Below are 25,812 nucleotides of genomic sequence, written 5' to 3' on the forward strand. Positions count from 1 at the left end.
GCCCGTCTCCTCAGGGGCAGCTGCGCGCGCGCAACCGCAGGGCGGCGGGAACGCAGCGAGAGGCGGGAACGGCGAGAGCGGGCGGCAGCAACGCGGCCTGTTGTTGCCATCCCTCGTAAGGAAGGAAGGCCCCACCGCCAGCTGCTGTGCGGTCATACAAGCACGGACGAGATACTCACACACACGGACAGCTCCGACTGCCACCACGTCAAGGGCGCGGAGTGGAGCTGGGCCCTCTCCACCACCACAAGCTGCGGTGACTCTCACAGCGGTAGCTTAGCAGTCAGCAAGCTGCCATAGCTGAGCACAGGCATGTAGGCAGCTGGAGGAATGAACGTTGAGAAGCCATGCGTTCCTGCAAAGCAGCATCAGCACCTCGGTGTGTGTCAAAACAAACCACAGCTCTATTCTGTTGCTATTTACCCCACAAAAGGCAGGCTCTCAGAAAGTACCAAAGACTCAATTCTAAGCACACACCAGCTCTTGCCCAGTGCTACTCAAGCTCTGTGACAATTACAGAACAAGAATCTGAAGCAGATAAGGCAGCTGCAGGTGTTGGAGGTCTTTATTGAGATTATAGCACAGATACACTTCTATATTTACCTTTCCACTTGTATACGATAGTTAAAAATGCTTTGCTACAGTGCACGTATAATTTAGTAATCAAGAGAATCCAAAACTTAACTGCAGTTCAAATAAATAACCTGACGTTTGAAGGTTCGAATTTAAAAAGTAAAAGGAACTGTACAATATGAAAAAATAGAACAATACGTAAACATTCAAACCTAAAGATCTGTAGAAATAAAACTAATTTCCCATACATAAACAGTGCAAGAAATAAAATTCAGAGAAGCTTCTGAACTGGGAATTTAAATTACTTAATCGTTAAATTACCATGCAGACATAGCGTTTTAAGCCATGCTGGTTTCTATTATAGTGTTAATGGTATCCCTTTTACTTTGAAAACTGATAGCCGTTAAGTTCACTGTGACAACTGCTGCCAATCCACTCTCTTCTACAGTACATTATACACAGAGGTATTCTGTTGCATTCAGAAAAGCAAAATATTTAATGTTTCTACAGAAAAAGAAATCATTAAGTTACCTTCCCTCTCCTCCCCCCCCCCAAAACATGTCAGCCTGTTGAAAACAACGTCATGTCGTAACAAGAGCAACATTTCCCCCTTTAGATGAAGAGAAAGAAAAGACCGTAATCAAGACGTGGTTTGAAAGTTCAGAGTTCATTACTAAAAAAGCTGAAACCGCTGATGTTAAAAAGTCTGACCTCTCGATAAGAAGTGATGAATATAATGAAGCTGAAAAAACAGTGGAGTATCTTACGTGTACGTGGAACTACTTTGATACTGACTGCAAGTGTTGTTCAACTTCAGTTCCTCTATAAAACGTTCATTGAGGCAAAAACCAAGGAATGCAATTAATACCAAACTGTAAACACATCATTCATGTTACTCAGAGTGCACATCGACAACGAAAGAGTTCTTCTCAAACTTTGGCAACAAGACTACAATAGGTCACAGCAGCATGAGTTCACATGGAAGACTGAAAGCACTGCAAAAGAATATACTGAAAACACCAAGACCTCCTAGAAACCAGAAAAATCTGTGACAAGTGTCCCTCTTCCAGACACTCTCCTACTCAACTGCTGCTCTCTGAATGCCTAATTATTATTACTTGGTTTTTACAGTTCCATAGTCTCAGGTCTCTGTGCTTTAGCTGCATAGGTTGCCTTTAGCTGCACTCTAGCCGTTGTAGGTCCAAAGGGTTACAGTTCTGTCTGCTGACGATGACAAGAAGGAAAGATCTTGCGTATGCCATCTGCACTGAATAACTTTGTCCTTGTGCTCTCCTACCACCATAAGAGGAAGCTGCTTTGTGAGGTCACCTACAGTAGAGGAACAGACACCATCAGTTATACCATCAGTTGATCTTCTAGCTCTTTATGATGTAATAAAACTTGTATATGTATATGAAATAAAACTAAGGTATTTCACCTTAGGAAGCATACTGGACCACTTCAAACAGATACACACACACACACATACACACACCACACAAGCAACTGAACAGTCTAGGGAAAAGAAAGGGGTGTAAAATACATCTAAACTCTTCACAGTAATTATGACTACACTTATGCTTTTTATTTTTTAATAAGGGTCAGTTTTTTAAATGCTGTGCAAAAGTAAAGGCCAACTCTTCAGGCAACAGCACTCTATAGTTATTACCATTATCAGCTCCCCAGCCCTCACCAACAGGGTGACATTTCAAACACACAAAATTCTACTCTTTCAAACCCAAACGTTACCTTCGATTCAATCTCTGTAAGAAAAACCAATTGAAGACTAACCCAGAATCATCTCCTGCAGTATGTTACCTTGCAAGTCTGTCACTTTTATTTTCATATCGTAAGATCCTGTGAGCAAGTAGTGAGCCCCGGGAGAGAAGCGCACAGAACGAACGTCACTTGCATGAGGATGATAGCTCTGGACCATCCGCCCTCCTCGAATATCATACAACATGCAACTGGAGTCCTCTTGTCCTGTAGCCAGCAGACGACCGCTAGGATCAACAGCTACTGAGGCTACAGCACTTCCTACAGGAAAAAAATACAAACCATCATATTCATGTCAATGAGGAAATGGGAATGTTATCACTTTGTAGCCAGCCAGGATCACGATACTGATCACTGACATAACTTGTGTGTCTGTCCAGTAACTCCTGGGTTTGCACCTTTGGGAAACACCTGGTTTCTCTTCCTCTTTCACAGTTACAAAGTTACAAAGTAACTCCTGCATACAGTTACTAACATTATCACAGACTCATTTCCATTGCACCCTCGCTGGTGTGCAGGATTTAGCACCACAACGTAAATTGTTTCTGAAATAGCTCATGTGTCTTGTGTTATTGTCAAGCACTTTAGAGCGTGCTTGAATTTCACTAGGCAAAATAGCAACCAGCATTCAAGAGTTTATTTATTTTTAAGGAAAGAAACGTACATGACACCCTCACAGCTTTCTATTAGAGCCAAGTCTCTGTTTCTATACAAGAACAAGCAAAGGCATGGAAGCAAATCTTACCTGTTCCATGAAACGTTGTTCCCACAACACGAACGCAACTTGGCACTCTCAGATCCCAGAATCTTACAGTCTTGTCTTGGGATCCAGAAGCAATCATCCAACCACTCCACGTATAAAGTGCTAAAATATGACCTGCAGAAAAGAACATTCAACATAATTAGGCAAATAATGAAATGTTACATTTCTGATGATATTTTTTTGCATTCAGAGATTAAAACGATCCCATAGAAAATCTGCAGGTTCTGTAATGATAGTATAAAGGAATACTCAGCACTGCACCTTCTGTGGAAGGAAGAATGCACTTCTGCAGCTACGTTAACAGCCAGCACATTGAAAGGAAAAAAAGAACCAAAAGCCAACAAAACAAAAACCACAAAGAAATCAACAAAGAAATGGCCAAGTAAAAAGATCCCAAATGCAAAACCAACTTCCCCATTATCACTGGAGCAGCTTAGGGATAACTGCATTCTTGCTTAAAGGAAAGCACACAGATGACATTTCAAAGCAACCGTTACATGAATCTAATACAGACTTTTGAAGCACAAGACCGAAGTAACAACTTACCTGTGTGACCACTTAAAGCATGCAGACCTTGCCCTCTCTGACAGTCTGTTGTATATATATTGCAGTCCCCTGCTCCAGCGCTTATTAAGATAGCACCACCACTTTCTGGTCCTTCCATAAAAGCAAGATCTCTGATTGTCCCATCATGCATACTGAATTCCAAATCTGGCCCTAAAATAGCAAAAGCAACAATAAAAAGCAACAAGATGAGGCATACTTAGGTTAGCTCTGTCAGTGCTGCAATCTTGGAAGCAGTTACAATGACAACACAAGCTACTTCAGGCAGCAGCAGTGTATGCTCTATTAGAAATGGTACTTCCGATAGAACGCTCCATTTGAGCTCAAGCAAAACCCTCAACAATGCTACTTCCACTGGGTGTTGCTTGTGGTTCCTACCACTCCTATAGCATTGCTAAAAAAACGTATGGAGATCATCTGCACAGGCAGCTCCAGGCCAGGTTCACATAGTGCCATCAGTTCTTTTTGTCGACTGTGGTGAAGGAACACAAACACAGGAAGGTCTCCTCTGCCAGGAGGAAAGGATAGTAAAAACCCACATAAGACAAGTCAGCCTCAGTTCAAAATAGAACACAGCCATATTCGGAATATTGGTTGTAAGAGCAAGGCAAAGAAAATAATATTTGCATGAAAGAAATACCAGATTTCTACAGTGAAAGAGATGATGACAGAACTAGGCAAGGAAAAGGGTAACTCAAATTGGAAATAAACTATTACTGGCAATGCTTACAGACTAGAGCTGGTGAAAACATTCAGCTATTTACCAAGACTTGGAAATAACTTTCAGATGGCAGCATAATGCTACAGAATCTCCAGATCAAGGACACAATACAAGCAAGCAAAAAAAACCCCAAGCATCCAAAGTACAATAAAACTCAAAGGAACTCCCTAAACAACACCCTCAGCATCTATTTTCTTAACAAAGAACACAGTGAAAATAAATAGGAAAAGGAACTACCATCATTCACTTATTCAGAAAGTTACAGCAAAACTTAAGTGTGCAATCGAAATAATTTAAATGGTCTTCAGCAATGGATGAACAATCAGAAATTACTACTTTACGCTACCTGTCGCATTGCATGTTTCAGCATTAAAAGGCAGCACTTTCACGTATTTATCATTAGAACCAGTAGCCAGCAACTGTCCACAGGGACTCCAGGCCACGCAGTAGATTGATCCTTTATGATGCTTATTCCTTTTGAAGCGAACTACTGGTTGCTTAGGAGTATTATAAGCACTGAAAAACAGCAAAACAGAAGGGTTTTCTTTTTATTCGTAAGGAAAATTAGGTGCTCTGTAAATAAACTGAATTGTTTCCTACGTGTTAACCCAGCTTGAGAAAGAAGCAGAAGAAAGCTGCCTTAAGAAACACCTTTGTCCATTAAATGAATAGTAGTAAGAAAAAAAGCCCCAGCCTTTCTATCACTCATATATACACCATGCATTCAAAGTGAAGAAACTACATCAGCTTTACACGCAGCAGAAGTAAGAACAGTCCAATTTAAGTACATTCCCTCTATTTCAACTGAGATATCCCTCAGCTTTTTCTCTGCTTCTCTAGAAGGAAACAGTCCAGGGCTTAAAATACAGAACTGCTGTATCCAACACCAGCATCCACTGCAGCTACAGAAACTCAGCAAAGTTAATCACAACTGAGCAATGTGAAAAACACACTGTACACACTTGATAAGAACAAAACAGGGAAAAAAAAACAACAAAACAAACCCACCTGCCTCAAAAGTTTTGCGATAAATAGATTTTAGTAAAGAAAGATAGAAAAAAAAAAAAACAATATAGGGAAGTTAATTTAACTTTGTTGCCAAATGAGCCTAATTCAGGACCACTCAGATTGCATTCACAGAAACAGATTCAGGAGGTAAGGCAGTATTTGAGAGTCACTGAGACTGTCAAGTGGGAGGCACCTGCCCTGCAGAGACCACTTGCTGCTCAACAGCTGAGTGGAAACACCGTCTGAGCAACACCTGCAGCACTATGAGTGTCTAACAGTATGACTGACCTCAAAACAATGCAACAAAACCCACCTGCCCTAAAGCAAACAGGAGCTTAAAGGATAGTTTACAAAAAGAGTTATACAAAACCCCACAGAACTCTGATGTATAATTAAACTGCTATTTTATCAGATACTCCAGTATTTTGCAAACACCAACCACATGTCTTGAGTCAAACTGTTACAAAGATAAAGAATGTGTTTAAAATCATTTCTCTACTGACTTGAAAATCCCATGAAGGAAAGTTTTTGGCAGGCTGAGCAAAGCAAAGGACCATTTAAGAGGAACAAATACATGTTCAAAATGAATCAAGTCTCTGCATTCCACTGATACCCATACACGTTATGTCTCCTGTCTGAACAGATGCATGCAGTTTTCACAAGAGACCAAGGCTGCAGACTCAAACTAATCTTTCCCAGCAGTAAGATGGGTGAGGGGAGACTAATTAGCTGATAATGAATTGTCTGTCCTACTAGATGTGTTGGTGCTGTTTGACAACCAAGGAGAGAATATCTGGGCTTCAAGCACAGCAAGTCGGTCTGCACTGACTATGAAAAAGAACTGTGGATTTTGCTGATATATTGGCAATAAGTGTTTAGGTTTTCTGACCAATTAACTACAAAGGCTACTTACTGATTAACTGTACTGTGTTTAAGGGGAGAGGATGGGTGGGAACATTCAGATTACCTACACTTCAAAAGCCTGAACGCGAATCCTAAGCCATACATACTTGTAGCTCCTTCTGAACCTGTCAGGTTTCAGATGCCTGTGCTTCCCCTCAGCTCCACGAACAGAATGTTATTAGAGCAGGGACAAGGAGATGATTAAGATGGCAGTGTTTACTTCTAGGAAAACACTGGAAAAATAACCAGTTACAGTCTTACCTTGGGTCAATCACCTCTGGGTAGGCACACACTCTCAAGGTTTTAGAGTTGGAGCCAACAGCATACAAACTTCCGCTGGGATGAAAGGCAACAGCTCTGACAGCTTGTGTGTCTTCTAGAGTATTAATGCAAATGAACTGCTTTTTTGATTTGTCATCCTGTGTAGAATGATGACAGTCAAATTAGGTTCTTAGAGCAAAACCAGATGTTTGAAAGTGGACCCGATTGTTGAAATAATGGTTATAAGTTACTCTAAAAAAATATATTAAAAACCAGCAGGACACCAGCAACTATCTTTCTTAACAGCCCAACTCAGAAGCCTGGCACTACGATTTATTTCTACAAATACACATCTAATCCAAGTGAAACTTGCAAGGGGAGCAAAGCCACCAACTGAGCTGCTGCTCAGCACTACACATGCCATATTTTAACATCTGACATCTAGAGTACTGTGACCAGTGCTTGGCTCCACTAAGATGACCAAGGGAGTGGAGCTTTCCTTGTGCAAAGAGAAACTGAGGGGGTTGGGACTGTTCCAGGAGAGAAGGGCCAGAAGGAGGCTGGGGTCAGTGGATTTAACCAATGAGTATAAAAACACAACAGCTGGAATGAAGAAGACAGATCGGTGCTACCCAGCAAAGGACAAGAGGCAATGGGCACAAATAGAAATACAGCAAGTTACATTTAACTATTTCTGTTGCTTTAAACAGAACACCCGGAGCAGTCAAGCACAGAAACAGGCTGCCTACAGAGGCTACAGTCTTAATCCTTTTCAACACACAAAATCCCACTGGATCTTGCCCTGAGCAACCTACTGCCACTGAACTTTCCTCAAGAAGCCGTCGTGGACTCGTTCTTCACAAGTCCCTTCCAACCTCAACAGTTCTGTGACACCAAGTATAACATTCAGTCTAACCATCCATTAGCAATGAGGGAATGTCACATACTCAGGATAAAGCACTCAATCTTGCAAAAATCAGACACTATAAGAGACAGTAAGAAAACTCACCTCATCACCTCTTGTCCTATTTAGATTCCCTGAGGAGTCTTCCAACTGTGACTGATTGACAACATGTTCTGATCCGCTGCTTTGATTTGGTTGAGAGTTGAAACGCACAACAGAAAAAGGAGGGGGGAGATTTGTTTGTAAGCATTTCTGGACTAAAGCTGCAGTCTTACACTACATTACATGTCTCTCTTTATCATTAAACTATTATTTTTACAAGAGGTGGCCATTTTTTTTTGCAGCTAACTCAAGGCATCAAACAAGTCAAAAATTGAAGAAATAAAATACTTGCTTTCATGTTGTAATACACACAACACACACGTGGCAAAATACTTTCTGCTTTTAGGTTGGCATTAATTTTACACAAGAAATCCAGCTCCCACCCCATTTATTTTTTAAATCAGAAGCTTAGTAAAATTAGAAAATAAACAGGAACTGCACAAATAATATGGAATAAGAAGCCTGAAATAAAAATTAAACATAAAATAGAAGCCATCACAAATAACCTCTATCTCCCATATGTCAAGAATTTATTTTGAAATTCATATAAAAATATCTAGACAGTAGGTCACAAACCATAAACCCCCAAACAACAGATTTGTTTGGTATTGAGAAGTAAACACAAACTGCTAAGCGAAGGGAATTCCCACTCCTAAGCAGGTATCTATTAACTTACATTTGATTCCCCTGCACAGGTGACTCTTCAGGAAAGGGTATCTGATTAGCTGACCCACGCTTTCGAGGAGTGCTTGTGTTAACACTTTGGCCATCAGTTGGCATCCTCTGCGGAACATCTGATGCAACATTACTTGCTAGACTGGTAGATGCATTCCCTTTGTTCCCATTGCATTGCTGGTTAAGTGTTTGTACATCATTTCCAAGGCTATCCATACCTATATTTAATTCTCCTAGCTTCTGGATAGATCTAATTAAAAAGAAAAACAGAAAACAAAACTAGGTTGACATGCAAATTTGCAAAGTTACGTGAGTGGCTAGAGAGAAAAGGAGAAGAGTAACATATCCCCAACCTGTTAAGAAACTGCTCAGTAAGATTCTGTTGCTGGTCAGCCCCATCTTCTTGATTTACACCTCCTTCCAGCAACATCTGCTGATATAACTGCCGCTGTTGCTCCTTCTGTTCTAAGTGCTGCTGGTAACGTAGCCTTTGTCTGTAATATTCTTGAAACTGCTCTGTTGAATCACGAAGCTTAGAAGAAATGAGAATTAAATAGTTACTTGCAGTATTCAACCTCAGTACTCACTGTCTGATTCATGACTTCATTACAGGCATCCAAAGGCTAGCAGTAATTTCATTTTCCCTAAAACCAAATACAATTTCCTTACTAAAGAAGGAAATCACTGCCATACTGTGTTGATAGTGTTGGAGTATTGCTTATTTCAGGAGAAGACTGCTCTTACCCATAAAGCTTCCCAAGTACTAATGAACATCAAAACAAACAGGTGATCAAAAGGTGAAAATAAAAGAAAAATAACTAAACAAGCTACATCCCAAATTCCAACTCGTGTTTTCCATATCATTTCAGTACGTTCTGCTGTGCTGATACCTCTCCGCCATCAGTCTGCAGCACAGATTTATATCTCCCAGTGGTCAACATCAAAAATCAGATGTAGCACCTCTGGGCAAAACAAATACTTCAGCTTCCTTTTACATTGTCTCTTCACATTTATGTACTCTCCTCAGCTTCCCCCACTACTCCCTGCCTTCTGCACTCCTTGCCTGCCACTAGATCCCAAGGACTTCCTGCCTTCTGCACTCCCTCCCTCTGTTGCCAGCTCCAAATGTCACCATCACAACCAGCTGAGAACAAGTTAAAAAGAACAGAACAGTGAAACACACAAAGACCAAAGCAGCTCAGTCCACGCCCCAACTATTAACAACATGCATTTTCTGAAAAATAAAACATTTTTACCAACTGAGAGGAAAAAAAGTAGAAGGCAAAAATGTTTGTCACGCTTGTTGGGTTTCCCCCGAGATGAAAACTTGGAAATTATCTTTGAAAGCTTAAGAAGCATTCTAACTATTTCAGATATGTGCCCCGTTTCACAATTGCTGAGCTAGCATCATATAAACAACAGGCACGCTCTGGTCCGTACTTTTTTCATAACTAATACCCAGTTGCTGCAATTGGATCAAATTCCTGGATCCTTTAGTCTGGGTGACAATGACGTAGAATCCAACACCTAAACATGTTCTATAGATGCTCCACAGTATAAAACATGGCTTTTAAAAAATCAACCTTTCCAGGAACAACACAAATAAGAACTAAGGAGACGTGAAAGAATTTCTTATCCACACAGATAAGCGCATACCAATAACACATGCAAAACCCAACCTAAAGAAACTGGGCTGGATATTACTTTGTTTTCTACTTGTGTATAACAGCCCAGCCAACATCTTGACCTACAGAGTAACACCTCCTGCCTTCATTCTCTCCCATAAACGCTACTCTGATTTTCTGACTTCTGAGCTCTGCTCTGCCATATGCCTAGCTGAGCTCTTTCCTCTCTCCCTCTCTTTATTCCCAGCCCACATAAATAACTGCACTGCAGCAAAGTGGTTACTCAGCAAAGTCCTTCAGGGGAGCCAAGTCCTCGCACTTAGAGGATTTTCTTAATCCCCTCATAGCCCCATTGCCCCACTCAATCACCCAGAGTCTACATTCAACTAGCCCTATTAAGATTGGACTGGTTTGCAGTCCCATAGAGATGACAAAAGTTTACTTAGGAAAAACAAACTGCAGTCCACAAACCAAACAAACAACATACTTGATGTTATTTCTTCATTCAAACACTTAGTACAAACATTCAGGTAAGACTAAGAGGCAGATATTTAGAACAGTGGTATACCGCTATGTCACCTTCCCCATATTGTCACTACAGGACAAGGAAAAGTCAGGGCACAAAGCTTTCAAGGTGGTTTTTTGTTTGTTTGTTTTAAAGTTTATGCTATTGGATTCCAGACAGCAAAGATACATTTAGCAGGGATTTATTTGATATTCACTACTCTGTGCTCTAGGCAAATTACATGTGACGGCCCCTAAAACTTGACACTAACACCAAAACTGCAAGAATCTAACTGCTAGATTCCTGGCTACAGCACTAGAAGGATTCTTAAGCATTGTTTTATCTAACGTTGCTGACTTAGAGCTCTGCAAAATTTAAGTCACATGCAATAGTTTACCAACACTAATGTGAGAATACAGTCACTGGGTGCAATACAGACTCCTGTGACAGCAGAATGTTTCATAGTGAAAAAAGAAGTGTCTTACACAAGATGCAATATTGCAGTTTCATTTGTTAACATCTCATAAAAAAGCCACCGTGACTGAAAACAACTTACTGCCACGCATGAAGTTCTCAAGACAAAAACCAAATTACAAATGTATCGGAACGCAGCTCCAAAGGTTTCCTTATTGATCAATAAACAGTACCTCATTTTTCTCTTGTTTGGCCGATCCCTGACTCTGTGCTCCAGTGACTTGCTCATTTTCTGCAACGACACTCTGGGACATTGCCTCACTGCCAATGGGATGCTGTGACTCCACAGGTGTGTCACTTCTCGCAGCAACATGAAAAAGAAGCGTAATTGAGAGAAGGTATGAGTAGAAAGTCCCCCTTAAGAAGGGAGAAATAGCATGCTAGGGTACAAGCTATAGGAATTAAGCTACCTATAACATCCAGCTATAAGGAGGATGATAAAACCAAACATTAAACCAAGTAATTCTTTCCAAGATAAACATTAAGGTACATTTTTAGTAAATATTTTTTTCAGTTATTTGCCGTATCATGACCAAAGTTCACAGACACTGAGAATGGAACGGAACAACACAGATGGAGTTACACCTATCTCACAGCATATAATTTGTATTTATCAGCGAGGAAAACATTCAAGACATTGAGCACAACCTCTATGACATAATTAGAACACAATTTTGTATTTATGCTAGAACTTCAAGTTTCTGTACATCTACACTTCAAGAAAATCCAGCTTCAAGCCAAAAGGCTCACAACCAACTACAAAAATCTGATTTTAATCATAAATGCACGAGGAATAAAAACCCTTGTCTAGAAGAGGTTTACTTAACCAGCCGTTAAACAACCGAGCTAAGCTTCAACATAACAATTATGTCCAGAAATACGATGCACGAAATTTCAGCTTAAGTAAAAAACCTGCAGTTGCACTCACCGCTCCGGTGACTCCTCAAAAATACTGTGACACTCAGTATTCTCCAGCATAAGACTTCGGCTGAGATTCTGCACGCCTGGGTAGTGGAAATTAGCAAAGGAGTGCGACATGGGAGACGTTTTGGTCCCGAGGTCTGTGATGCGCTTCTCATGATTAGTTAACCCGCAGGACAGCCCATCTAAGGCAGGGTTTAAGGAGCGGGTCATGTAAGCATCAGCTGACTGAGGCCGTCTCATCGGGGAAGATGGGTATGGAGAAAGTTTGCTGATAAGAGGTGTCAAAAGATCAGCATATGCAGCTTTCGTGGGCTTGAGGAGTTTATCAACATGAATATTAAGCATCTTTTGTTCAAAAGCACAAGAGAAAACAGTGGCTGGCAGGTTCTGTAGCCACGATAATAAGCTAAGGTCCAAATCATCACACCCATTACCACATAAGAGATCAATGCCCAGCAATACTTCGCTTTCCGTAATTTCTTCTCCCGTTGCTTTACTCTGACAGAATTCCACACAACATTCATAAAGCAATCCCTTCATTACAAGCTGAAATAAACGATTGTTACTTGCTTTGAAACCAGCCTCGCTCAGTTTCCTATCAGCAGGAATAAACTCTGCTACCATGACACAAGCTTCTTCAAAGCAGTGCACCCGGGCTGTGCTGGGATTCCAGTCTTTGAATTCTGCATGGTTGGTCAAGCGAGGCAACGTGAGCAGCAAGCAGAGTTTGCTGTAGTCTTCCTTAGAGGGGCAATATTCTTCCAACGCATGTAGGCACTGCACAGCCTCTCGCATTGTGAATTCCAGCTACAGAAACATTCAAACCAACAAAGTAGCTCATAGTACATATGTTTCTATAGTTAGCAGAAGAACAACATGCAGTGGCAGGATTTTTCCACCACCATTCCTTTATTAATATTACCGTTTCTATTTCAGCAAAATAGCATACACATACAATATTGAGTCCAAAACTGCAGACGCAAATGCATTTATGGAGTCCAATTCCTAGATGTGCAGACTTCCTGAAATCTCCACCTTTATGCCCTTTATTTTCTACTGCTCTATGGAACTTTCACATCACCACAGACTTTGCAGGCTTAAAACTTGATATCTGCAGCTTAACAGCTTCAATTCTATGGTAGTACAGAAGGTTACTTCCATTCTCAGGGTCAACTCTCTATATATGTTTTTTTTTTTTTCCTAAGCCTACGGAAATCTATCAGCACACATTACAAAGAGTGGCATATATCATTTAGACCTGAGTCTGAAAACAAATTTCCCTGACTCAGGCTTGCTTCAGAGCATCCTGAAAACGAGCGCTGTTCTCCAGCATAATGGCCTAAAGTAAATTTCAAGATCAGGACCGTGAAGATGACATATGGTCACTCATCTATGCTGCCACGTTTCATGCAACCCTTACATATCAAGTTCTATCTGAGACCTGAGGATCATATTCTCTTCCAAAGGACACCAATTAGTTTGTCCATTATTTATGAAACCATCTGGGAGCAGAATTTGGGTATTCAGCCTGGGAGCATTTGTTTTTCCTTTAATTAAACCACGTGACTACGTTTTTGCCAATAAAAACTTCCCCAAACAAAGACAGATCTTACATGCTGAGGCTCGTCTTCTGCTGACATTGCATTGTTTACACATAAGGCTTCCAAGAACTTCTGCTTCATAATTATGTAACGAAATCTGCAGGCAAGCAAAGAAACATTACCCATCTTGATCCAGTGGTTCAATATTCTTTTAGAGACAAGCAATGTGTTTCACAGCTATTGTTTTTTTTGAGTTAGGGATAGAAACGACGGCATTAAGAAACTCTGATCAAAGCTTAACAAGGTGGTAACCACAAAACTTTAGCAGGACACATTTTTCTTCAGTTACTGCTTTCAAAAATAACACATTAAAAATATTTGAAGGGTCGTAAGGGGATTAAAAATACAGCAAGTACACTTGCTTCTTAAAGAGAAATACATCCAAACGTAAAAGCACAGTTCAACATGCAGCATCGTCTTCCTGAGATGTAAAGTGAATGAAAGCCCATGACATCTTCTGTGCACACGGATTTTTAACTTCAAGTGTAAGTAACACACCCACATGCAATTAGGAACTGTATACACACATACACACACACAAAACATTAACATCTTAAACCTACTGTTACCATAAAGAATGTTTAATTTTTCACAGTCACTGCCAAGAGCAACATAACTCATAGATGGACACAGAGATATATTCCATTCTACCTTTTCTTGTCGAATTTCTCCATACATTCGAGAGGCTGAATAAACTGAAGAACCTCATCCCACTGACCATCAAGGATCAACTGCCTAATAAGAGAAAAACCAACAACACTGCTTTGATTTCACTGGACAAGCAGATCTTCATTCTTTCTGAGCAACCAGCTTAAGAAGCAAAACACTGAAATGACAGCTGGATATTTAAACATGAAACAGATGATCAGTCTGTCTGGACAAATGAATGCTTTGCACACCTTAACATGACTGATACAGTACAACACAAAGCTCACTATTTAGTAAAGAAATTACTTCATGCAGGTACAAACACTGATGCTTTTAAAGACAGATCAGTAAGGATGAAGCAATCCTGTGTTTCCCGCTTTACTTACAATTCTTACTGAGTATTCTTCAAGCAAGAAATTTTTATTTAATTTAAAAATCTTATTTCATTTTTTCAAGGAAGCCATTCTGCAGAATTGAAGTGGACTTCAAAATGAGTTCATTTTAATTGTATAAATACTGCTGGAGCTAATTTTAAACAAAGAGGTGCGGAGCACCAACATTAAGAATATAAAAGCAACAGTTTGGAAGTTACTATGCCAGTGAATAGTGTGCTGCGTTGCACAGCTGGATTACTTCAACTCCTAATGCACACCATAATCTGTAAAAGGTCCAGTTCTAGAAAGAAAGGCTGCATTCCTCACTGGATGCACAGCCTGAATTAACTAAGAATGAAACAAACAAGAATTACTACTAATTGCAAACTCTCTACTTATTCTTTCATTTTATTCCAGTACCTGTAATCTTATTTAAAGAGAAGCTACACAGGAAAATGTGCACATTAGTTTACTTATTTACATATTAAGAATAACCAGATAAAACAATTCCTCATGCTTGCACAAAGGTATTAAATACCTTTGACATGATATTACATGACATAGGAGACTGCAATGCTGAAGAACTACAGTGCATCTACAGTAACTACTTCGAATAATTCAGAGGACAGTATAACAAATGGTAAGTGACACAAACTTCCACACCTTGATGACTACAGGCACCTCATCCCAGATCTTAGTACTAGCAGGCTGTAAGAATATTTTATCTGTTTTAGAAGCTAATCAAGGACATCCTCATTTCCACATGACATAATAAGCAGATAACAGCAGATCACTGCTGCTAGAAGATCTTGCTCTCCCATCTCCTGCTCAGGTGCTTTGCCCAGCTTAGCCCTTGCTGACACTGATGTGTGTTAAGACTCCTTGCAACTTCAACTTCATTAGCATGCCAGAAAATTAACTAAGTCAAAATGAACGAGCACATGAATAAACAAGAAAACAAACAAAGCTCTAAAGCCTATCTGGATGCTTGTCATTTACATTATGTAGCTCACTGAAGGAACTTGTTAACTTCAGAGCTGAAACACAGAACAGGGCTGGACCACACAACTGGGATGAGGATTCAAAACAACACAAGAAGAGCTGTTTAGTGTCACGGAGCTGCCCATGAAATCACACAATGACAGATGCATTCATACACGTGGTACTGAAGCGCTGGAGAAAGGCCTACCTTAAGAAGAGCATGTCATCTGAGAACAGGCCATTAATGACCCCACTTTCTTTCTCAAGCGCCAGCATACTGATGTGAAGCTTCCTCGAGTTCAGAAAATCTAGTATCAGTTTAATTATTTCAGCTTCTTTAACATTCACTGTTTCTTCAGCCGTCATGATGGCAGCCTGAAAGAGAAAATGTTAGCCATGATCGATATCTTTCTTTATGCTTGCTTAACAAAGTTAACTACTAAGATTTCCTCCATAGCTTTACAGCACAGAATACTGCAGCGTTACCAAAATGAAAACCAACTTCCAAGCATTGTTTATTCCAGCCTCAGGTCAGACTAACACCGCACCTCCACATTTCTTCCCTATGAATATATAAGGTCCAGAGAAACCAGTCTACCAAGAAACCAATCCTACTGCAGTAGAAGCACTGTATATGAAACCGCACCTCACTATTTGCCTTTCAGACAGGTTCAAAGAACATAAGAATTCACCAGCTATTATCTTACTATCCAGACATCTTACATATAAACTTAGAACCAGATTTGTTAGAAACACATACAAAAAGTAAAGCACACTAAAAAGCACAGTGAGTTCAAACCTCAGTCCCTTCTTTTGAAGCTGCAAATAGAGATTAAACCAAAGCTCTCTCTCACTCCTCTATATGGAGGCCTATTTCTGTCTGCGTGCTTCACGAACAATCTAACTCCGCACATCCCAAACAGCCCAATTCAGTCGCTGACTGCCAGAGCCCCCCGTTCATTCACCTGCCTCCAGCTGCCTGCTCCCAGCCCCTCCTCAGCACCATCCCCTTCCACCACTGGGGCAGCTCTGCCAGAGGCTCATGCCCAAGAGCAGCTCAGGGTGTGAGGAGCTCCCCTGACTCCTCCTGGCACTACAGAAGGGCCAGGCACCAACTCGGTGCTTGCCTGATCTCCCGGGAGGCACAGGAGCACTTCTGCTGACGTGTGGAACCAGCACAACCACACCTTCTGGCAGGAGCAAAGCTGTAAAATGACTTAAATGGATTACGAGAGCATACAAAAACAAGAAGCCGGTATCAGTGATGAGCCCCCAGCAGGAAGCCATATCCCCAGAAGTGAGCCAAGTGCAATGGAAGCGATCAGAAAAAGGAATGGATGTTAACACACAGAGCAAAGCGCCCACAGTAGGAAGTCACAGATACCCTGGTAATTCCACAGAGATGCGAAGATGATACAAACACCCCAGTGAAACTGCTCACCATAAACCAGTGCTACAGAACTTGAAGGAACACACACACAAAGGCATAAAGGAAGAGTTTTCTTTTTCATTTTCATTACAATCTCACAACAACTTCTTTTCCAATGAGGTTTTTGCCAGAATGTCTGACTGGAAACAGATCTGATGATAGCAGCACAGTTTATTCTGGAACACCAGAGATCTGGCTGTGCCAGAAGCAGTGGCCTCCCTTCTTACAGAGGCCGGGTATAACTCTCACTGCAGCCACTCCAGCCAGCAGCAGTTTGGATGGGCTCTGGGCAGAGACACCCAGAGACTGTGCACCCACTGCTGGCTGTGAGGTCAAGGGGGAAATAATAGCATCTGGCTTGCAGAACACCTTTATGTAGGAAAGGAAAGACACGGACAGACAACACACAAACCTAGAGCCAGCACTTGTAGCAAAATGCTCTTTCCTCACATTCTAGCCGTTTTTATTTTCCCTTTTGGCAACCAGGATTTTTGGTCCCAGAGAAAAACGCGATTCCATCCTTATAGACTGGAAAAGAAATGAACACAAATGTAACCAGGAGTTCAGCATTAACATCTTCATTCCCAGCCTCACCTAAGGCATCTGCATTTCACTTTTACTTTGCTTTACTGCATTGCTGGTTACACAAAACAACGAAGTGAAGCTGAGGCAAACCTGTACCGAGCCCCACCACCAGGAAAGCACCAGCACAGTTCAGGCCAATGCTCCCTTTGAAGCACGGAACATCCACACCCCAACTTTCTTTGCCGCTGGATCCATTGGAGTCTGCTCTAAATAGGAAGTCACCCCGCAGACCTTCAAGATGACCTTCAATTATTTCTGTCTTCTGTTCGCAGAAATGCAGTCGTAACCTCCAGTGCTCTGCCTGAGAGGCAATTCATACAATATTAAGATTGGGAAAGACCTCTAAGATCATCGAGTCAAACCACAAAGGCACCACTAACACGTCTGCTAAACCACGTCCCACATCAGCACGGTTCTTCAGCACCTCCAGAGCTCCTGCAGCTGCCACAGGGACAGCCCTCACCTGATGGTGGGCTCCTGCAGCACCTGCAAGATTTGATGATAGCAGCTCCTGTTTTCTGTATGGCTTTAACAGGACCAGCTTGTTCTGAACACAGAACTTTTGCCAGATGCTAAAGCTTAAGCTCTTCGCTTACATCCTCCACATAAACCGGATGAAGGATGATCAGCACCCCCCATTTCACATGGAATGGACAATCAGATAGAAAAGAAAGGCAAACCCATTGAAGGAGGTTTCTCGCTTAATAGAAAGTTTCAGACTGATGAGCCCAGACTTCCCTGCTCTGTGCTGCCAGAACAATCAGCAGTGCTGTAACACCATCCTGGCATCACAGCTATATATAGGTTTACACATGGCACCGTCAAGTCAGTTTTCCTAACGATCAATGCGCGTGTAATAATGAAAACAAATATAAAACAAACATGAGGGAAACTCGAGATTAGAGCTCAAGCTGCATCTTCGGTCCATCTCATCGCATTGCTTTCTGCAGCACATACAGCACACAGCATCACAATCTGATCGGCTCCAGCATTAATACTCAAGAACAACCGAAGCACAGCATTAACCCGAGGTGTAAATGGTGACAGAGGAGTATTAAAGCTTAAAATCTCAGCTGTCCTTCACTGAGGATGTATCTTGTTTCCTTACCCCATCTTTTCACAGCAGCCCATACCAACATTTGTCCCCCTTCCAAGTCCCCATAAACAGGCATGTATGTATGTATGCTACTTCAGGAGAATGCTCATAAAGCAGAAGATGATTTGGGGACAGTCTCTAAGTTACCCTTCTTAGAAGAAATTTAATCACATCTGTATTCTTGTGGCACTTACAGCAAGGTCTGATGTTGTGGAATACAAATGAGTTGTGAAACTCCCAAACAGGCATTATTCTGTTGCCTTCATCCCTGCCAAACAGGCCAGCAGCACACAGCGTGCCTTCACACAGCTGGGCTGGGAATTCCAGTACTTCTTCCTTGTATTGCTGGGCTGTTCAATCCCTCACTGACACACCGACAGAGCCCGGCACCCAACCGCAGGTCCTAGTTCACCCGCATCAGTGACAAACCTCAGCATCTCGGTGCCCTCTCTCACAGTAAAAGCAGCACGAAAAAGCACCGCGTACCTCAGCAGCGGGCAGCTCCGCCTCAGTAACCGCCCGCGGCCCCGACGGGCTCCGTACGCGCCGACCCTCCGCTCTCCCCGCTCTGCCCTCCCGGCCGCCGTGCCCGAGCCGACCCAGCGCCGCCCACCCGCGGGGCTTTCCCGAGAAAGGTGCCCGCAGCGCCCAGAGCCACTGCCGGGAGCGGCGCCCTGCCACGCAACGCTTCCACACCAACACACAACGGGGACCGCGAACGGCTTACAGGGTAAGCGACTGCGGTTTGGCTACAGCGCACCTGTTCCGAGATCGCCTTTATTCGTCCCCACACGCGCCGCCGGGCAGACGCCCCTCAGCCGGCGGGGCAGCAGCACGGCGCTCCGTCACACGGCGCCTGGACAGGGAGGGCGCACCCCAAAAGGCGGCCCAGGGCAGGGCAGCGCGGGCAGGACCGCAGAGCAGCCCCGGAGCTCCCCGCGGCCCCTGCCGGGCCGGGCCCGCACCACCATGCTGACAGGGGCCGCCCGCCCCGCAGTGCTGCAACAAAGGGACGGCAGCGACCGGGCGGCGCCGCGGCGAGACGATGCTGCCCGGCGTGAGGGAGGCGCCGCGGCGCGGACGCGGCCGTACGGTCGGAACGGGCCGCGGGGGCGGCCGGCCCGCACCCAGCCGCGCCCGGGGACCGCCGGGCAGCAGCCGCCCCACAGCAGCCCCAAGGAAAAAGCCCGGCCGGACTCCTCCGCCTCGCGGCCCCGCTCTCCTTCCCGTTCGCACTCACCTGGGGCCCGGCGGCCCGTCCGCGCGCCGGCTGCGGGGCGTGAGGAGAATATGGCGGCAGGCCTCGCTGCGGGGCGGGCCCGGGGCCGCGCTCGGTCGGCCGGGGTCTCGCTGTCGCTCGGCGCCGCGGCCGCCGCCCGCCCTCACGCTCGCCGCCCGGCGCCCAGGACCCTCCCCGCTCCGGGGCGGAGTGCCCGTTCGCCGCCCGAGTGGAAGCGAGAAGGGACGGCCCGGCTGGGCGTCGCCGCGGGGGCGGGGAGCGGCTGGTGGCGGCGGGGCGGGGCCGCGCTTTGTTAGCGGCGGGGCGAGCCCCCTCCCGGCCCCGGGACGCGGCGGGTGGCGGCGGAGCTCGGCCGTGCGCCCGGGGAACCGCGGGCGGGGCGGGGGCGGGCGACGGAGCCGCGGCGGCCGGCAGCTGCCGGGCTGGCGAGTGCGGGCTCGTCGGCGATCCCCGCCCAGCGCGTCCCTGGGAGCGGCCTGCCCCGAGGCCTGCCTCCGGATCGCAGCGCCGCTCTGAGGGCTGCGGGAAACGCCTCGTCGTCGCTGGGGATGTCATGTGGAGAGCGCGGCCGAGCGCGCAGCGCTAATGCCGCGTCCCCAGTGACGGCGCCGAGCGGCGGGAATTGGGCTGCGCGCTGCTGGCCCCGGCCCTGCGCCCCAGCCCGGTGCCAGCTCCATCCATCGGTGGAAAGCCGTGTATTCCTCACGGAACGTCAGATGTGTAAATGCTGCGTGAGACACAAAGATGCGTCTGCATGTGATTTGACGTTCAGTTACATTTAACGCATCTTTGTAATTCTCAGAGAACAGCGGCGAAGAATTACGATGTAAACACCGAATGTGCTTTCTCTGTGTTAGATACTGCGGTGAGATGAGATTCAGCAAACCACGCTAAAATGCCAATGCTCCATATGGACGTAACTCTGGTACGGATACAGGACCGCATGGGCCAGCCCTCTGGAAATGGAGGACGACAGTCTTCTTCTAATAGAGGAAGCAGCAGAGACCTGATTCAGGTTTAATTAGGTGTGAAGCGTGAGGGGTTGTCTGTGAGCAATTTGGATTCTCCTCACACCGCTGGCTGAAAGCGCCAAGTCGCACAGTGCGTTGATTCAGCTTGCAAACTGTTTTGTTAAGGATCAGCCCACAGGCAGCTGGGAAATGTCCTCATAATATTGTTCTCTTTCTTCTTTCCGAAAGGAATGCGCAGATTTGTCCTGCAGTCGGGCCCATGAGAAGTAACTCGGGCAAGGTGCCACCTGGCTGAGCAGCAGCGACTCCGCAGCAGATGAGCCAGGACTGGAAGCTGCCGGCTCCTTCTGCAGCACCGAGATCCCAACAGCACATCCTGGGAAGCTGGCTGGGTTCTCCAGCTAAAAACTGGATCTGCCCTCGGGGAGAGGGGTGAACCACTAGCATTACTTGATGTGCCTGCTTGAGAGGGTAATCATTCTCAAATAGAGGGTATGTAGTAACACCCTATTGGAAAAGGAGAGATAGAAGCTCCTTTCTCTGGTTGTTCAATCCTTTACTCTGGCACAGGAGATCTTTGGGGCGGCTTCAGCTTGCTTTGAACTCATTATGGCACAAGAAGGTGACTCCACGAATAGCAAAGCTGCTGGGTGTGGGTTTTAGAGAGCCTGAAGATCAGGATTAGTAGAGCAGTCTTGCACTGGCTGGAGACAAGGCACGGCACTGCGGTCTGTTTTGCACTGCCATAGAGGAAAAAAAAGGAGTATTTAATAGACAGTGCAGGTGGCCACAGGCCGTATCAGCAGGGCTAGATGCATTCTTGGAATGCTGACCTTGCACGTTATCTGCCACTGGCATCCAGCAGTTTGTGCAAAGCATCTTGATGCTTCTCAGGGATTTTAACAGACACATTTCACATTTCCTGTTATTTTCATATGCAAGCAACTTTTAAAGTGTATGCTCACTTAACTCTGCTTTTCTTTGTTCCCATCCGTTTGTAATGCTGTACAGGGAGCTGTTTTTGGGGAAAGCAGTGAAGACTGTTCATTTTCACCTGCATCAGTTTTCAGTTCACTGCCACAAAGTCCTGCTATTGGATTTCCTACCTTAACGAAGCTGCCCTTGGAGCACATCTGAAATTCAGACATTCCTTATCTATGTCAGTTAGCACAACAGTTCAGTTGGCCTGTCGGTGTTGCAGTGCTGTCACGTCCCGTTTCAGCAGAACTCCTTGCTCTTGCTCTGCAATCCAGCACAACACACACAGAAAGGGTGGAAAAAAACACTGATTGATGTATCTGAAATGGAGAGGGTTGGTTTTAAAATACAATTTCACTTCAGAATGGCCAGACTAACAAACACAACTTATCTCACCCAACAAGTCCTTCTTGACTCGCCGTCCTGATCAGCTGGCTCAAGACGAGGTCATCTGGAGAACTTGCCCTTTGGAAGCAATGCTATTACAGTGACCAGGAAGCTTCTGGGTTTGTTTTATTTAAACACAGAACTAACTGGACCACAAGGTTGTATCAGTTCGACTTGAAATTGTGGAACTCACCTCTGAAGAGAGCAGGATAACTCTGTGTAGGCCGCAAGAAAGTAACAAGAAGCCTAATTACTCCTTAGCCTGGCTCAAATAACATTTAAAAGCTAAATTATATGTGAAAGACAGCAATAGAAAAAGGAGAAAACAACCTTGCAGGCTAGCAAAAAATTCTACATTGCTGAAACGCAGCACGAAGGGGAAACCTGGCACAGCTTCCATTTTTGTTTAGGTGTAAACACACGAACAAATAAACACTCATTTGGTGCCATGCTTTTATTTACTTAAATGAAAGGAAAAAACTACAACGGTACCACATAAGTAGCAATGACGATATTTTACAGCACAGCGTTTGAAAAAATATGGAAGCTACGCTCCATAGAAGTGGACAAGTAAGCACACAATACACTGTACATTTCTTCCAACAGTGCCCATTAAATCAATTAAATAGCTGAATTTGGCTTTAAACAGCCAAATAATAAGAACTAACAGTCAGACTAAAATAAAATAAAATAAAAAATCAGTAGCTGTTGTGACTGTTAGATTATGAAACTTTGCTCCAAAAACTAACATGATAGTTTGGCAATTCAGTCATAGCAACAACAGTAATACCCCTGATGAAAGCACCAGTGTGTTCTGAAAAGGTCAGTGATAAATACTGGCCTTGACGGAAAGCTTCCTTATTATTTTCATGTTTTCGATTTATTTCAATTTTTTCTTTATTTTTTAACACGATCCCGACCACAGACCCACTGTAATTAGAAAATCTGCAGGCTTAAAAAGGAAAAGCACCTCTAGCTTTGCTTTTCCCGTATTAAGTACAACTTTATACTGCGAGCAATCAACTTTCCAGCGGCATTATTCACATTCTGCTTTGGAACATTGCACAAATCTTTCACCTGTTGACAAGTGTAAGTTTCATCAATACATTCAGATATACCTACAATGAATCAGCTCCTCTGTTACGCTCTTAAGCTCACTTGGATTAGACTGACGTGTGTCTCTTCATGCTGTTGCAAATTACCAGCTAAACCACAGCAACGTTTTAGGAATGAAAATCCTCCCATGATTGAACTTGTCGAGTTCTTCCACATGTGTAAGAGTTGCTCCCAGTCTCCTGCTTTCTTCTCTCACTGTATATTAGACACGATTTCATACGGTTATTCAGGATGTTCCCACAGTGGTATCTGCAGGACCCGTCTAACAGGCAGAATGTGCAAACCCTCTTGCCCCCATTTAGTATTATTTATAGCTATATACACAGTATGTATACACTGGAAATAGAAGAGTTACATATCCTGGTGATATACATGCAAACAATAGGAATCTGCTAACCACAAATAATTTTGAGCCACAAACATATTAAACATATATTTTAAAGTGTTTTTTCCTTTTTTTTTTCCTTTTTTTTTTTTTTTTTTTTACAGATTTAACAAATATACATAAATATAAGAACATAAATTACAGTAAAACTGACAGCATTTTTGAGAAAATATTTGTAACCCAGATGCATCGATGCCTAAGGCTTCAGAATAATTTATAAAAGTACTGAGCTAAACTGCTTCATCATTCAGGTGCATCTTTCTATAAGGAAATGAGTACATCATAGTAGTGAGGCATTGCTTCTCTCAAAGCACTTCAGTGAGAGAAATGCGAGCTTAATCTTAGTGTCCCTACAAAAGAGAATGGAGCACACACTTAGAGCACAACACTGCCTCGTGTTCATGTAGTCGTCGCAACACTGAAAACGGAACAGAATCACAAATCATTCAAGTCTTTTCCTGAGAATGAGATTTTTTTCCCCCACCAAATCCTCTGGTGCACGTTATCAAAATAGCCACAGATTGAGGGGAGGCTTCAAGTTTGTAGTTTGGTTGGTTTTGTGTGTTTGTTTGTTTTCCAGAACAGTGCTATGCTAAAAGCAAATGATAAGAGAAACACTGAAACAGAAAAGCCATCTGTAAAATAAACACTGTTTTGAAACAAAATGCAGCCCTTTGTAAATAATACTGAAATACACTTAAAGTTTGCTTCTGTCAATGTTATATGGTCAATTTATTGACACAGACCCTTAGGCCATTTCTGCTGTATGTGTTAATGATTGTTCAGTGTCACAAGCTGTCTGACAGTGCCATCAACATCTGATAGCAACATCAAGAATTTAGTAAGACACTGAAAATTCTGCCATCAGTTGTCTGCTCCCTGGAACACTGATCTGAAGGCAGGAAGAAGGAGCAGAGGCCTGTCAGATCAGTGGGAATTAGTGCTTCCAAAAGATCTGCGCCTCTGTGTATTCTGTGATTCTTCTGCATATTGTAGTGCTCTGTCGGGCGAATATCAGGGATCTAGTTCTGATTGTTTCATGAGCTTTAATTCCTCTCGTGGAGACACAGTAGCTGACTGTGTGCTCTCTCTTGATCTGCAACAATGCAAAATAATGCACATCTGCTTAAACCGGTTTAGAGATCTGCCAAATCTTTTTTGCTCTGCATTTTAATAGGATTATGAACACGCACGTAGTCAGTCGTTACATCTCTGATGGTAACTTCCTAGCACAGGAATAATTCCCTTATTCAACTGCAGCCTGACCTGCTAAATAATTTATTGGATGGGAATTTTATAACAACTCAAGGATTTTTGCTTTCCTGTTTAGTCCATATGCAAATCAGTACTATTTAATTGAAACAGAATGATAATTACTTAGGAGAATGAGCTGATTTTATTACAGTGCTCAGTAAGGACTTTGCAGAACAGACCCATTCAGCTGTTTTTCTGTAACATATAACGTTGTAGAATCTTTAGTCTAAGAGTCAATAAGCGAAGTTCCATGGTACTGAGGATATTAGGAAGTATTTCTCTCTCTAAAGAGAGAAAACAATTTCAAGACGAGCACAAATACAAACATATAAGGCAACGGATGTAAAAAAAATGTAGTTTGATTCACTAAAGATGAACATTCAGTGCTTCAGTGTATCCAAACAAAATACAGAGCAGACATACCCTATATATTGTATTAGCACATACGGATCTCCACACAAGTCAAACTTTCCATCATCACTCCAAGTACTCACTTAAGTGACAATCTTCTGCACTCCTAGACACTGTGTTTACATTCCAGTTGGACATGATAATAGAACTTGGTGTCCAGTTTTAAGTTCTGAGAGTCTTGTTGGCAACTAGAGATCTATTTCCTATAGGCAGTAAAGATGAAGTGCAAGTTTATCATCATTGTCTGAAGCGAAATTTCTCCCATCTACTATGCCTTGGTGGGTAAAAGTTTCTTCGGAGTTACTGGTCTCTTGGTTTGCCACAAATGGCTGTGAATGGTAATTGCATCAACACTGGCAGACAAAGTTTTAGCAGGTATGTGGCTAAACTGCTTCCTGTCGGAGTTGTATTTATACAGTCCCTCAATCATTTTCTTTGTGATAGATTTGGGACCTATCCCTGTTAACTTGTTAATTTCTTCGGTATCAGGGCAGTATGTATACAGAGATCTGAACTGGCAGCCTGAATCCCGGAACAAGATTAAGAAATTATTGGCATCAGATTTCTCCATTTCCTTT

The 25,812-nt window shown here is 43.3% G+C and overlaps 2 protein-coding genes and 1 long non-coding RNA gene across 9 annotated transcripts in view; 1 reads left to right on the forward strand and 2 right to left on the reverse strand.

The window, feature by feature from the left end:
• Positions 1–547: 547 nt before the first annotated feature.
• On the reverse strand, positions 548–20,046 carry WDR47 (WD repeat domain 47). Of its 4 annotated transcripts, none has more exons than XM_072343095.1 (15): positions 19,733–20,046; positions 15,591–15,757; positions 14,031–14,114; positions 13,392–13,476; positions 11,783–12,585; positions 11,028–11,151; positions 8,604–8,782; positions 8,252–8,500; positions 7,579–7,654; positions 6,570–6,727; positions 4,744–4,913; positions 3,659–3,829; positions 3,095–3,226; positions 2,392–2,610; positions 548–1,902 (listed from the first exon to the last, which is right to left on the reverse strand). In XM_072343095.1, exons 2-15 carry the CDS (start codon positions 15,746–15,748, stop codon positions 1,760–1,762), a joined length of 2,751 nt encoding a protein of 916 aa, XP_072199196.1. In that variant the 5' UTR covers positions 15,749–15,757; positions 19,733–20,046; the 3' UTR covers positions 548–1,759. The 4 variants fall into 4 exon arrangements, with proteins under 4 accessions (XP_072199196.1, XP_072199195.1, XP_072199193.1 ...); XM_072343094.1 differs by having other exon boundaries at positions 7,579–7,657; XM_072343092.1 differs by lacking the exon at positions 19,733–20,046 and adding an exon at positions 19,253–19,391 and having other exon boundaries at positions 7,579–7,657.
• LOC140255471 (uncharacterized) lies at positions 19,013–23,944 on the forward strand. The gene is made up of 4 exons (XR_011904483.1): positions 19,013–19,222; positions 20,590–20,757; positions 20,932–21,195; positions 21,715–23,944. It is a non-coding gene; the product is annotated as an uncharacterized lncRNA (long non-coding RNA).
• The window catches only part of CAMSAP2 (calmodulin regulated spectrin associated protein family member 2), a 65,895-nt gene continuing 62,584 nt past the window's right edge, over positions 22,502–25,812 (reverse strand). For 2 of the 4 annotated variants that reach the window (XM_072343089.1, XM_072343087.1), the window contains one exon: positions 22,502–25,808. In XM_072343089.1, coding sequence (XP_072199190.1) covers positions 25,503–25,808 — 306 coding nt within the window. In that variant the 3' untranslated portion in view covers positions 22,502–25,502. The remainder of the gene's footprint in view (positions 25,809–25,812) is intronic. The other 2 variants (XM_072343090.1, XM_072343088.1) reach the window with 1 other exon arrangement.

The sequence above is a fragment of the Excalfactoria chinensis genome, chromosome 8, assembly GCF_039878825.1.
Source record: "Excalfactoria chinensis isolate bCotChi1 chromosome 8, bCotChi1.hap2, whole genome shotgun sequence".
NCBI classification, from domain to species: Eukaryota; Metazoa; Chordata; class Aves; order Galliformes; family Phasianidae; genus Excalfactoria; species Excalfactoria chinensis.